Here is a 15,262-nt window from a genome sequence, read left to right as displayed (position 1 = left end):
AATCATCACCACTATTTTCAAAACTTTTTCATCACCCCAACACAAATTCTATAACCATTAAGCAATAACTTCCATTTGCCCTCACCGTCAGTCCCCAGCAACCACGATTCTACTCTCTGTCTCTATGAACTTGCCTATTCTGAATATTTCATACAAGAAGAATCACAGTTATTTGTCCTTTTGTGACCGGCTTATTACTCCTAGCGTAATGTTTTCAAGGTTCATCCATATTTTAAGAATTTTACCCTTTTTAAAAAAATTAATAGAGACAGGGTCTTGCTCTGTCACCTGGGCTAGAGTATAGTGGTGTGATCAAAGCTTACTGCAGTCTCAAGCTCCTGGGCTCCCAAGATCCTCCCACTTCAGCCTCTCAAGTAACAGGGACTACAGGCAGGTAGGAGCCACCCTGCCCCCAACGGAATTTCATTCCTTTTTTCTTTTTTCTTTTTTTTTTGAGGCAGAGCTTCACTCTTGTTACCCAGGCTGGAGTGCAGAGGTGCAATCTCAGCTCACTGCAACCTCTGCCTCCCAGGTTCAAGTGATTCTCCTGCCTCAGCTTCCCAAGTAGCTGGGATTACAGGCATCTGCAAGCATGCCTGGCTAAATTTTTTTATTTTTAGTACAGACAGAGCTTCACTATGTTGGCCTGGCCACTCTAACTCCTGACCTCAGGTGATCTACTCGTCTTGGCCTCCCAAAGTGCTGGGATTACAGGCGTGAGCCACCGCACCCGGCCTCATTCCTTGTTAAGACTGAATAATATTCCATTGTATGGATCCACTACATTTTGTTTATCCTTTCATCTATCGATGGACTCTTAGGTCGTTTCCACCCAGAGGATGCTTTTAACAGAATTCCCTCTTGGTCACATAAAAGTACCAGTGGCCAAAGTACTGGCCTGCTATGGTTACCTCCCTCTGGAGCGACATGTGCAGCACAGGGGTGGGCCTCGGGGAGAGAGCAAGACTGTACACCGAGACCACCAGACAGCAAAGGCAGGTGGCCATGGGCAAAGTTCCAACCATTAAGCCACAACCAAACATTCCGGACCCTTCATCTCATTAGCTACCCTCACGATGCTCCCAGAAAAATCAGTTCAGATCTGTTTCACTCGTGATGCTAAGGTGACATCCCCACTGTCCTAATATCTATCTTGCCAGGGGTGACAGCCACCCCTGCCTTCCAGAGCACATGATCCACCAAGCCCTTAATCCTATGGCAGTAAATACTAGACTGCTTTGGGGTGTCTCATTTTCCTAGGTAGGGAAAGATCTGTATTATTATATCTTATGTAACAGCATTATTGAAATTTAATTCACATACCATAAAATTCATCCATTTAAAGTATACCATTCAATGGTTTTCAGCATATTCGGATTTATGCAACCATCTGCACAGTCCGTTTTATAACATTTTCATTACTTCAAAAAGAAACCCTGTACCCTTTAACTATCACCTCCCAAGCCCCTCATCCTTCTCCATTCCTAGGCAACCACTAATCTATTTTCTGTTGCTATAGATTTACCTCTTCTGGACATTTCATATCAATGAAATCATACAGTGGCCAGGCGTGGTGGCTCATGCCTGTAATCCTAGCACTTTGGCAGGCTGAGGCGGGTGGATTGCTTGAGCTCAGGAGTTTGAGACCAACCTGGGCAACATGGCGAGGCCCCGTCTCTACCAAAAATACAAAGAAAGATTAGATGGGCATGATGGTGTGCGCCTATAATCCCAGCTACTCGGAGATTGAAGTAGGAGAATCGCTTGAGCCCAAGAGACAGAGGTTGCAGTGGGCTGAGATCACGCCACTGCACGCCAGCCTGGGTGACAGAGTAAGACCCTGTCTCAAAAACACAAAGAAGAAAGAAATCATACAGTATATGACCTTGTATGACTGGTTCATTTCACTCAGCAAAATGTTTTTAAGGTTCATCATGTTATACTGCATATGAGACTTTATCCCTTTTAATGGCTAACTGTTACACTCTATGGATATAATACATTTTATTATTCATTTATTTGAACTGACCTCGTGATCCACCCGCCTTGGCCTCCCAAAGTGTTGGGATTACAGGCGTGAGCCACCACACCCGGCCTCATTTGTCTTTTATGTGTTGAGCTGTAAAAGTTTTTTTTTATGTCCTAGATATAAATCCTTTATCAGACATACGACCAGCAAATATTTTCTCCCATTCTGTGGATTGTCTTTTCTTTTTTTCATGGTATCCTTTTGTTGTTGTTGTGTTTGAAACAGGGTCTTGCTCTGTTGCCCAGGCTGGAGTACAATGGTGCAATCATGGCTCACTGCACCCTTGACCTCCTGGACTCAAGAAATCCTCCAACCTCAGCCTCCCAAGTAGCTGGGACTACAGGCATATGACCACACCTGGCTAATTTTTTATTTTTTGTGGAGACAAGGTCTCACTATGTTGCCCAGGCTGGTCTCAAACTGGCTCAAGTGATCCTCTTGTTTGGCCTCCCAAAGTGCTGGGATTACAGGCATGAGCCACCACGCCTGGCCAAGTTTTAAATTTTGATGAAGTCCAATTTTATGTGTTTTTTCTTTTATTGTTTGCGCTTTTGGAGTTGTAGCTAAGACTCTATTGCCAAATCCAAGGTCACAAAGATTCACACCTGTATTTCGTTCTAAGAGTTTTATTAGTTTTAGCTCCCACATTTAGGTATTTGATCCACTTCAAGTTAATTTTGTACATGGTATGAGGTGTAGGTCAAACTTTATTCTTTTGCATGTGGATATCCAGTGTCCCAGCGCCATTTGCTGAAAAGACTATTCTTTCCCTCATTGAATAGTCCTAGCACTCTTGTCAAAAATCAATTGACCGTAATATATGTATTTATTTATTTATTTTTTTGAGATGAAGTCTCACTCTGTTACCCAGGCTGGAATGTAGTGGCACGATCTCGGCTCACTGCAATCTCCACCTCCCACGTTCAAGCGATTCTCGTGCCTTAGCCTCCCAAGTAGCTAGGATTACAGGGGTGTGCCACTACATCTGGCTAATTATTTTGTATTTTTAGTAGAGACAGGGTTTCACCATGTTGGCCAGGCTGGTCTCGAACTCCTGACCTCAGCTGATCCACCAGTCTCGGCCTCCCAAAGCGCTAGGATTACAGGTGTGAGCCACCACACCTAGCCCGTATGCATTTATTTCTGAACTCTCTATTCTATTCCATTAGTCTACATTTCCACCTTCATGATAGTACCACCATGTCTTGATTACTGTTGCTTTGCTGAAAAATTTGAAATTGGCAGTGAAATTCCTTAACTTTGTTCTTCTTTTCATGATTGCTTTCACTATTCTGGGTCCCTTGAGCTTTTGATTTTTAACACAAAATAAGGTTTGCTTTCTGTTTTTAACAAAGAGAGTTCTCTTTTATAAAGCTGACTTATTTTGTATTTGATTCTACCCAGCTATAAGCCCTGACATTGCTACATTTCTGGAACTTACAATGGTGTTTGGAATGTAGGTAAAAACTGAGCAAATACTTGTGGAATTAATGAAGGTATAAAGAAATAAATAACAAACCAAGGAATTCTCACATTGAATGTCACTGTTCCTATCTTTTTTTTTTTTTTTTTGAGAGGGAGTCTTGCTCTGTTGCCCAGGCTGGAGTGCAATGGCGTGATCTTGGCTCACTGCAACCTCTGCCTCCCGGGTTCTGCAATTCTCCTGCCTCAGCCTCCAGAGTATCTAGGATTATAGGTGCCCACCACTGTGCCTAGCTAATTTTTGTATTCTGTAGTAAAGATGGGGTTTTGCCATGTTAGTCAGGCTGATCTCAAACTCCTGATCTCAGGTGATCCACCTGCCTTGGCCTCCCAAAGTGCTGGGATTACAGGCGTGAGCCACTGGGCCTGGCCTGTTCCTAACTTCTTTCTCAAGTTCCTTGAGTGAAAGACCACAGTTTGGGATTCTCTGTCCTTGGCACCCAGGACAGCTCAGCAAATGCTCGGTAGCTGCCTGGCCACAGGGACTAGTGATGCATTCATTCATTCAAGGCACCTTGAATGGTTAGGCTTTGTGTCCCCACCCAAATCTCATCTTGAGTTGTAACCCCCATAATGCCCACATATCAAGAAAGAGACCAGGTGGAGGTAACTGAATCATGGAGGTGGTTTCCCCATGCTGTTCTCGTGATAATGAGTGGGTTCTCATGAGATCTTATGGTTTTACAAGGAGCTCTTCCCCCTTCGCTCAGCACTTCTCCTTCCTGTCACCTGTGAGGAAGATGCATTTTCTCCTTCCACCATGACTGTATAAGTTTCCTGAGGCCTCCCTAACCATGCTGAACTGTGAGTCAACTAAACTTCTTTCCTTTATAAATTACCCAGCCTTAGGCAGTTCTTTGTAACAGTATGAAAACGGACTAACACAGCACCCCTGCTTGCTGTTTATTAAGCACAAAGCAGTTACGCCATCATGTGAGATACACACAGAGGAAAAACCAGAGTATGTTTTTCCTTTTCTCTACTCACCACAACACAGAACACACCTGCGACCCTGGATGCATGTGGGTTTTTCCCCACACACCAAGCAAGTAATTGTACAGTGAATTCTCCAGTGAACACCAGCTCCATGCTCTCTAATTCAATTCAATTCTTTCACTAGCTACCTGGAGACAGCATCATATCCCAGAGGTTGAGGGCTCGTTCACACGAGGCTGCCCTCCCGCCCAACTTCAGACACCAGTCACAAGCACAGGTTGTGGCCTGTGCTTCTGGCTGACCACTATAAATCGGGGTTCCTACAACCCTTCTTGGGTTCCATTAGTTTGCTAGAGCAGCTCACAGACCCAGAAAAACACTCCACTTACATTTACATATTTACTATGAAGGATATTACAATGAATACAGATGAAGAACTGGATGGAAGAAATGCACAGGGAGGGGCATGGGAGAAAGGGCAGGAGCTTCCATGCCCTCTCCAGATGTGGCACCCAGAAACCTCCATGTGTTCAGCTAGCCAGAAGCTACCAGAACTCAGTCATTTTAGGTTTTTCTCTTTTTGCTTTTTTTTTTTTTTTGGTTTTGTTTGTTCTTTGAGACAGGGTCTCACTCTTTCACCAAGGCTGGAGTGCAGTGCAGTTGGATGATCACAGCTTACTGCAGCCTCAACCTCCAGAGCTCAAGCGATCCTCCCACCTCAACCTCCTGAGTAGCTGGAACTACCAGCATGTGCCACCACACCTGGCTAACTTTTTTGTATTTTGTGTAGTGACAGGGTTTCACCATGTTGCCCAAGCTAGTCTCAAACTCTTAGGCTCAAGCAATCCACCCGCCTGGGCCTCCCAAAATGCTGGGATTACAGGCGTGAGCCATCATACCTGGCCTGTTTCAGGTTTCTGTGGAAGCACCATTACAGAGTTGTGATTGATTAAGTCATCGACCATTGGTTTATTCGCTCTATTTTCAGGCTCTCTCCCTCCCTGGAGGCGGCATGGGGATTGGGGTTGACAGCAACCCTCTGATCACATGGTTGGTTTCCCTGGCAACCACCCCCATCCTGAGGCTATCCAGGGGCCCACCAAGGGACAAAAGACACTCTCCTATCACCCAGGAAATTCCAAGGGATTTAGGAGCTCTGTGTCAGGACTAGGATCAAAGATTCTCCTAGCACCTCCATCGCTCAGGAAATTGCAAGGGTTTTAGAAGCTAAATGCTAGAGACTAGGAGCAGAGAGCAACATGTATACTTCTTACTATTTCACATATCGGTTGGTTTTTTTTTTAATAACAGTTTTACTGAGATATAATTAACATAGTATACAATTTTAACCCATTATAAGTGAAAAATTCAGTGGTTTTCAGCATACTTACAGAGTTGCGCAACCATCACCACTATCTAATTTTAGAAAATTTTCATCACCCCAAAAGAAATTCCACACCCATTAACCATTCACTATTTCCTCCCAATCTCCCTATCTCCCAGCAACCACTAATGTACTTTCTGATCTACAGATGCTCCTATTCCAGACATTTCATATAAATGAAATCATACAATATTAGGTCCTTTGTGTGTGGCTTCTTTCACCCGACATAAGGTTTCCGAGGCTCATCCATGCTGTAGCCTGGATCAGTACCTCATTCCTTTTTATGAACCGATTATATTCCATTATATGTATATATCACATGAAGCACTGGTTTTAAATTATTTGTGGTCCAAAGGAAAGAGAGAGAACAAAGGAGAATGCTGGGAAGCAAGTATCATAGATTTGGTGGAAATTCTTACCCTGACTTTGTGGCATTGTTCAAATCAATATAGAATTTTCTTTGGGTTCCCATTGGAGTCCTAACTCCAATAGTACTTTACACCACCACTAGGTTAAAAAATTGAATTCGGCCGGGCACAGTGGATCATGCCCATAATCCTAGCACTTTGGGAGGCTGAGGTGGATGGATCGCTTGAGGTCAGGAATTTGAGACCAGCCTGGCCAACATGGAGAAACTCTGTCTCTACTAAAAATACACGTAGTGGCAGGCGCCTGTAATCCCAGCTACTCAGGAGGCTGAGGCAGGAGAATCACTTGAACCCAGGAAGCGGAGGTTGTAGTAAGCCGAGATCGTGCCACTGCACTCCAGCCTGAGCAATAGAGCAAGATTTTGTCTCAAAAAAAATTGAAAAAATTGAAAAAATTGAATTCAATATGAAGTGGCTCCTCACAGGTGAGTGAGTCACTAGAATATCAGAAACATTTTATTTGACCATCCATCAGCTAACATTCACTGAGTCTTTCTGTACCAATCACTAAGTGCTTACACGTATCCTTTTACTTTCAATCCTCGCAACTCTATGAAGTCAGTACTGTCATGACACCCATTCTACAGATGAGCAAGTAAAGGTAAAGAGGGGTTAGATACCTTGTCCAAACACACAACCAGTAAGTGGCAGAGTCAGCATTTGAATCCGAAGCCATAATGTATAACCATGAAAACTGCCTCCTGGACAGAACTCAGGGACAAGGATCCCCAAGGAAAGAGGGGGCGAGAGAGAGACTTCAGCACATCAGGAATGGCTACACTTCTTTTCTGGGGCTCTTCAACTTCCATGATTCCTTATAGCTTTGGGTTTTTTGTTTTTGTTTTTGAGACGGAGTCTCACTCTTGTTGCCCAGGCTGGAGTGCAGTGGCGCGATCTCAGCTCACTGCAACCTCCGCCTCCCGGGTTCAAGTGATTCTCCTGTCCAGCCTCCCGAGAAGCTGGGATTACAGGGGCCCACCACCACGCCCGGCTCATTTTTGTATTTTTAGTAGAGACGAGGTTTCACCACATTGGCCAGGCTGGTCTCGAACTCCTGACCTCAGGTGATCCACCCGCCTTGGCCCCCCAAAGTGGTGGGATTACAGGTGTGAACCACCGTGCCTGGCCTAGCTTTGGTTTCTTTTATTTATTTATTTATTTTGAGACGGAGTCTCGCTCTGTCGCCCAGGCTGGAGTGCAGTGGCTGCAATCTCGGCTCACTGCAAGCTCCGCCTCCTGGGTTCACGCCATTCTCCTGCTTCAGCCTCCCGAGTAGCTGGAACTACAGGCGCCAGCCACCATGCCCGGCTAAATTTTTGGGGTTTTTGTTGTTGTTGTTGTTGTCTTTAGTAGAGATGGGGTTTCACCATGTTAGCCATGATAGTCTAGATCTCCTGACCTCATGATCTGCCCACCTTGGCCTCCCAAAGTGCTGGGATTACAGGCGTGAGCCACCGCGTCTGGCCTGCTTTGGTTTTATTTTGCTTCATTCTTTAATGAAGACAGTGAAAACTCAGTCTGATAAACAACTATAACCACTTGTACATAGAGGAAAAGGGGGCACAAAAGCAAATACTACACTGAGATGAAATGATCGGTACTTTTTATTTTAATATTTTACTTAATTTGCTGTTTTAATGTTCACCTAAACATTTATTTATTCCATGTTTTTATTTGTTTGCTTTTTTGAGATGGAGTCTCACACTGTTGCCCGGGCTGGAATGCAGTGGTGCAATCTTGGTTCACTGCGACCTCCACCTCCCGGGTTCAAGCAATTCTCCTGCCTCAGCCTCCCGAGTAGCTGGGTCTACAGGCGTGTGCCACACGCCCAGCTAATTTTTGTAATTTTTAGTAGAGATGGGGTTTCACCATTTTGGCCAGGATGGTCTTGATCTCTTGACCTCATGATCCGCCAACCTCGGCCTCCCCAAGTGCTGGTCCTATACTCTGTTGGGCAAAAGACACTGAGGAATGATGTCTGTTAAGGACAACAAGATAACTGATAAACTTTACTGGATGTCTAGCATCTCTTTAGATAACTACTCTCCCATTTTTCGCCTGTGACGTTGGAAGTAGGGCTGAATCCCCACTCTAGCTCCAGGGGTACCAATGTGTGATCCAGGCATGGGCTCTGGGGTGTCCCAAGTCACCCATCTTGTCCATCGTGATTGGTTCAGGATGGGCACATGACCCAAGTCAGCCAATCACAGCCCTCTCCAAGATCATCCCAGGTCCCACGGGGTGCAAGGCCTGCTCTTTGCACAGAGATCGCTGGCTATAAGGGGAGGGGTCAGCCTAGGGCGGCAGGGGCCGGCCCCACCCCTGCAAGAGGAGAGATGGCCTATGAAGGAAGCCAACACACGAGAAAGGAGCTGACTGAACTAGTAAGAGACAGATGAATCCCTAGATACAGAAGTCAACTCACAGTGAGACTTCCCAGTTAGAGGAAACTAGAATTCTCTTTTTTTCTTAAACAAATTTGAGTTAGATTTCTTTCAGCTACAACCAGAAGGTTTCCAAGTTCAACATTCTTTGTCAGGAATTGAATCCCCCAAATACCCATGTGCCCTCCATAACAAAAGGGCCCTATCAGTCCCTTTTACCTCGGGTTGGCTCCCTGATTCAGAGCTGTCGTGTCCAGTCACCGCCTTGCAGAGGGACTGGAGCTGCAGCCTGCCGTCTCCCCCACATTTTGTGTGGCTAGCTCAGGGGTGGGGGTGCGACAGCCTGCCTTGGCTTGCCCCTTTTCTCTGCCTCCTTCCCCTGTAACATCACAGAGATGCCAGCGAATCCTGAAAAACTCTGCATCCTTCCTGCGGGGGCTCGGCTTACACATTCAGGCCTGCTGGGTGGGGTCCTTGGACTGGCTCCATTGGTTGGGAAAGACTTTTCCAAGAAATTCTTACAAAGCCAGTTATTATATCATAAGACGGATGAGGATGACGATGACCCACCGTAACTCATAGTGGTTTGCAGTTTCCAAAGACTCTCATTTGATCCTGATGGTAGCCTGGTGAGGCAGGCGGGGCAGGGATTACCATGGCCATTTTACACATGAGGAAATGGAGGCTCGGAAGTTAAATGGCTTCTCCAAAGTCACACAGTTTGGGAGTGGCACACCCAGAGACTGATTCAGTGTTCTAGATTTTTATTTCCCTTTCTCTTTGGCTATAAGCTCAGCCTCTTTCTGCAGTAATAGGTGTTCTCCCAACTTCCTCTTTCAATCTTTGGTCTCAAACCTTCCTTCCTGCTACTGGGGCCTCCTACTTGTGACCTTTCCTCACATTTCCCATTTCCACTGAAGCCAGGAGAACCGCTCTAGAGAAGGGTCATTAAACAAAACATCTGAAGGGCTACTGGCAATTCTCCACTTTCTATTGACAGCCATTATTACCAGCAAATAATGGAAAACAAACACAGGACAGATGTGTCTCAAGTACCAGCCTGTGCTGGAATACAGGGCAAGCAAAAACTCTGCCTGCAGGAAATGCCTGCCTGAGTCCAGCTCAATGAATTGATTCTTTTTTTTTTTTCTTTTTTTTTTGAGACGGAGTCTCTGTTGCCTAGGCTGGAGTGCAGTGGCGTGATCTTGGCTCACTGCAACTCCGCCTCGCAGGTTCAAGTGATTCTCGTGCCTCAGCCTCCCAGGTAGCTGGGATTACAGGCACCGGTCACCACGCCCAGCTAATTCTTGTATTTTTAATAGAGACAGGGCTTTGACATATTGGCCAGGCCGGTCTTGAACTCCTGACCTCAGGTGATCCGCCTACCTCAGCCTCCCAAAGTGCTGGGATTACAGGCATGAGCTACCATGCCCAGCCTCAATGAATTAATTCTGTACATGAGATACACAGGCATTCCTGCCCATCTACAATCCAGCTGCATGATGGGAACTCCACATCTTCATCAAAAACCTGACGAGAACACGAGACACTCAGGAGGTTTCACAGATGGAGAGAATATTTGAGATAACCCAGCAATCTTTCCATATAAGAAAACTGAGACCACCCAAATGCTGCAAGAAGAAAAGGTAAATATTTTCCTTCCGTTGACTGGAAAACAGTAGTATGAATATTTAGGGTCCCAAAATAACCGTGACTACACTACAAATGGCTCTGTTTTGCGTGAAAAAAAATAATGGCACATCCAAGCTTCCAGAAAATATTTTTTTTTACTTCTTCTTTGGATAAAAACTTCTCTTTTGGGTAAAGACTGTGCTAGGAACAATGAAGCCAAAACCAAGAAATATTGATTCCTATTTAGCCTCCAAAAGCTTTCTAATTAGTGCTTACAATATCCTTAGGTATAAATGAGAAAAGGAGAAAAACAGGACACTTCGCGAATGCGGGAGGCTGGGCACAGAGGGAAAGCAATTCCCAAGAGACTGGGTAGTGAGGGAAACCAATATTTCACCCCAAAATATGGCTCCCTGGTATAGTAAGTATTTTGAACTAAAGGCCCTTAAAGATCAAAAGATGCTGGAAAATGCTTGTCTCCTATCTACATAAAGACCACACAGACCCTCCAAGGAGAACTTTATCCTTATCCTCCCTGTTATCTCATTATCTATTGCAGAAAAGAAGACTGAAGCATCTGACCACACCTGAATGGACGTTTTTAAAGATGTCTGTTCCTAAACCAGGCGTGGTGGCTTACGCCTGTAATCCCAGCACTTTGAGGGGCCAAGACGGGCAGATCACAAGGTCAGGAGTTTGAGACCAGCCTGACTAATATGGTGAAACCTCGTCTCTACTAAAAATACAAAAATTAGCCTGGCATGGTGGTGCGTGCCTGTAATCCCAGCTACTCAGGAAGTTGAAGCAGGAGAATTGCTTGAACCCAGGAGGCGGAGGGTGCAGTGAGCCGAGATCATGCCACTGCACTGCAGCCTGGGCAACAGAGCGAGACTCCATCTCAAAAAAAGAAAAAAAAAATTCTGTCTCTTATTCAATTTCCAAAGAGAACCAGTACTGGTTAATCTCTGTTCTCTGATGCCTTCATTCTCCCTAGTAATCATTTACTGTTCCCTGTCTCCTGCCTCCCCTCTGAAAAGAGGAAATGTGACTGGTCACGGTGGCTCACACTTGTAATCCCAGTATTTTGGGAGGCTGAGGCGGGTGAATCACCTGAGGTCAGGAGTTTGAGACCAGCCTGGCCAACATGGCAAAACCCTATCTCTACTAAAGATACAAAAATTAGCCGGGCATGGTGGCAGGTGCCTATAATCCCAGCTACTTAGGGGGACTGAGGCAGAAGGATCACTTGAACCTGGGAGGCAGAGCTTGCAGTGAGCCGAGATCGTGCCACTGCACTCCAGCCTGGGCAATAGAGCAAGACTCCGTCTCAAAAAAAAAAAAAAAAAAAAGAGGAAATGTAAGTATCTGGGCCCCACCAGGATACTTGGGTAATCAGTCTGTGATTCTCCCACATGCATGTTAACAAATGTGCATGCCCTTTCTCCTATTAATCTGCCTTTTGTGAGCTGATTTTTCAGCCAACATTCAGAGGGCAAAGGGGATGTTTTCCCTTGCTCCCTATAGTAGCTCTGAAGAGGGAATTCTATTTAGCCAAATCACCAATGTTAAAAGGCTTCAATATTTTCCTTCTTTATTATTCATTCATCCACTACCTCAGAAATGATATGCAGCAGCGAAAAGCCACTTTAGGTTTCTGGGTTTTTTAGTGATGTACAGATTACTGAAGAGCAACTAAAAAATAAAAATAAAAACAAGCCAGGTGTGGTGGTTCACGCCTGTAATCCCAGCACTTTGGGAGGTGGGAGGATTGCCTGAGCTTAGGAGTTCGAGACCAGTCTGGGCAACATGGCAAAATCCTATCTCTACAAAATATCAAAAACAAAAAAACTCACTGTCCATAAAAAAATGTCCAAAAGAGGAAAAAACTAATTAAAAATGGGCTGATAGGTATCAGAATGTATGTATCAGTTATGTTTTCAGATATGCTTCTGGAAAGTCAGCTGAGTTCCGAAACTCTGTGTCTAGTCGACCAGGGTCGAGGTCAGTGAGAAAGGAAAGACTTGTTTCCTCCCTCTGCCTTGGAAATCACATCAGCACTTAGGCATTTCTCCACCACGGTGAGCGCCAATTTATCCCTCCGTGGTCTGGGATTGCCACTAATTCTGTCACTAATTACTACAGTTGAAGCAGTGATTAACATTTCGAAAAGGGAACAGCACTATGGATTTACTATTAGGAGGACCCAAATTCTGATTACTCCAGGGATCTCCTGATTCTTGGATGATAAAGGAGCCCAGAGGGAGGGGGAGGTGAAGATGGAAGCCCGGAAGCCCAGCATGACACGAAGGGGCAGGGAGTGGACTGGGGGTCCAGGATCCAAGTCCTTAGCATCAACAGCTGTGTCTTTGCAGGGCTGTAGGGACCATTCCAAGCGAAGTGTGGACTCTGGGGCACATTAACTGAACCCACCCATAAATATTTGGAATGGGGGGTGCCATTTATATGAATCTCTAAAAGGGGGTGAAAAATAAATTTCACAAATGAGTATGAGTTCTGAGCCTTGTTTGGAGGAGTAGCCAATATGGCAAACGGCTGGATTTCTATTGCACTTGGATCACACTTTGAGACCCTCAATCCTGGAAACCGTTTGTGAAGGAGAGAGGGAGAGCACCCCTGCTGACATAGGTCCCTGGGACTTGAGCTGGCTTGAGAGCAGGGCTCAACGGGAAGGAGGCAAAGCGTCTCCTCCCCTGTGTCTGCTCTGAGCCAGTCACACAGGGCCAGGTGCCTCCCAGGGATCAGATATCCTTCTGAGCTCTCCCAAGCAAAGCCAAAGCAGGTGCTCTCCTGGGCGCTGCTCTTACCCCCTTCTCCCGGCTCCCCCTCCCCCACCCCAGTTTTCCTCTTCTCTCAGCTGGAAGCAGTCAGAGCCATGCCTCTGCCACAGAGCTCTCCTCATCCTGTAAAGGTTCCAATGCTCCTGGCTATAGGTGACATCCATGTCTGGGAAAAAGCAAGAGTGAACTATATATAAAGTTCTTTCTTCTCCAGCCAGAGACAAGAGAATACACCCAGGGTAGACCACAGTCTATTTACTCTGATGGCCAGAATCTCTTCAGTAGTTCTTAAAAAGCTAAAAGTAGGTGCTAGTAATCAACACCTAAACAAAAGGGTGGAGGTGGAGTAGGCTTACTCAGAGATACACATGCTAATATGTGAGCATGAAGTAGACCCCACCCATGGCCACAGTGAACAGCACACGGCCTCTTTATCAGTGCCCAAATCTCATTCAGGATGACTGCAGGCAGACAGCAGAGATCTTTTCCTGCTGCAATCAGTCTACTCCCACTTGCCCATCTTTCAAGAACGTCAGCTGCAACAGCTGCAGCTTCCTGGCGTCCATTTTGCAGGCTGCATACAAGATGCCCCAAACCACCCGTTTAAATAAGAGCCTCCAGAGCGGGGAAGAAATCTCTGGGGTGTGTGAAGGCTGTATTCATTGGGCGTGTACTCACAACCTGACTTCCTCCTGCTCTCCCTCCCTCTGCTGCCTAGAGCAGGTGAGCCCCACCCTAGAGCACAGAACACAGCTAACAGGGGATTCCTGTGAGGGCGCCACGCTGGAGCGAGCACAGCATTCACCTCCACAAACTAGTAACTGCGGGTCCACCAGGGAGAACAGCTTCCACTGAACAGGCCAGACTGTGGCCTCCCAGTCTCCACTCAGCCAGGTGCAGTGGCCGATGCCACTCCTCTGGGGAGGAGAAACAGACAATCCTCAGGGAGCCCTCCCCCAGCGCCCCACTGCAGGCTATGAGCCACAGGATGCAGAATGAAAGGATAAAATTTTTCTTTCAATTCTACCTCCCCTCTGTATTTCTTTGTTTTGAGGGCTGCCTCAATTCTGTATCTGTGAAATCTGTCCAAAGGGGTACTGGAATCTCTGCCTCTAAGTCTGAGACCCACCTGTCCATTAGGATTGCTATTATCTGGGGTAAGAAGAGAGGGAAGCTTTGATTCCCTGATGGAGAGATTTCCCTAAAATGAACCCTTCATTTGTTCTGGAGTTCTTCATGTTCTGAAGACATAAGAGCAACCCACACAGCATCTGCGAGACCCATAAACACTACACTTTCTAAAGTACCACAAGCCACTAGAAAGTAAAGTCAATGAGAGCAGGTCAGCCTTGTCCAACCATGGTATCCCCAGTGCCTGGCATATGGTAGATACTCAGTAGACACATATTGGATGGATGGGTTCATGGATGGATGGATGGATGGATGGATGGATGGATGGATGGGAGAGCAGACTGATGGAATGGTGAATGAATGAATGAGCAAATGTATGAACAAATGAAGTTCGAAGGAAGATTTCACAGAATATTTAGCCCTCAGGGTTCAATCTCTGGGTGAGAGACTTACCAGAGCCATCGGGAATGGATCTTACGAATGTTGGCAACATCTTGACTGTGGCTGTTGGATTAAAATCCCGGGAGAGGCCATTCTTCATCTCCTTCTTGAAGCGAGTCATGATATCTATGAGAGTTTCATCAGACAGCCGCATGGCATAGAGATACTTGTCAATCTGGAGGAGAATGAGAAGGAAGGAGAGTGAAGTTGAGGGGGAGGACAGGGCAGGGTGAGGCACCCACCCACTGAGACAGTCAGCTCCCATAGGCACAGGAACACACATGCTGGCCCATTGCATGGTGGAAGGTCATTCAACTGCCATCAACCACGTCACCTAGAGCAGGCTTGCAAATGCTCTGAGCCCTCGTTCCTGGCCTGTAAAATGAACCCAATATCTCTAAGATCCTTTCCAAACCTCAAATATGAAGCTGCTCTTCAACCCCCAAGTACTTGATGGAGGCAGGTTTCCTCCAGTATCAGGAACACTTCAAGCTTCCTTCCCTCAATGAGAACTGGCTGGCTCACTCTCACTGGGATGGGAATGACAGAGAGGCTACGAACAAGGGCTCTGGAGCCAGCCAACTAGGTTCAATGCTAGCCTCACAGCTTAATAGCTG

The 15,262-nt window shown here is 46.0% G+C and overlaps 1 protein-coding gene across 5 annotated transcripts in view; it reads right to left on the bottom strand.

Moving 5' to 3' along the window:
• Positions 1 to 15,262, bottom strand: part of HK1 (hexokinase 1) — a 137,237-nt gene that overhangs the window by 46,424 nt on the left and 75,551 nt on the right. For all 5 annotated transcript variants that reach the window (XM_033209688.1, XM_033209687.1, XM_033209689.1 and 2 more), the window contains one exon: positions 14,658 to 14,820. In XM_033209688.1, the coding sequence (XP_033065579.1) occupies positions 14,658 to 14,820 (163 nt within the window). The remainder of the gene's footprint in view (positions 1 to 14,657; positions 14,821 to 15,262) is intronic.

Source organism: Trachypithecus francoisi, unplaced genomic scaffold (genome assembly GCF_009764315.1).
Source record: "Trachypithecus francoisi isolate TF-2019V2 unplaced genomic scaffold, Tfra_2.0 Lachesis_group9, whole genome shotgun sequence".
NCBI classification, from domain to species: domain Eukaryota; kingdom Metazoa; phylum Chordata; class Mammalia; order Primates; family Cercopithecidae; genus Trachypithecus; species Trachypithecus francoisi.
This window is presented reverse-complemented; position numbering and strand designations above follow the sequence as displayed.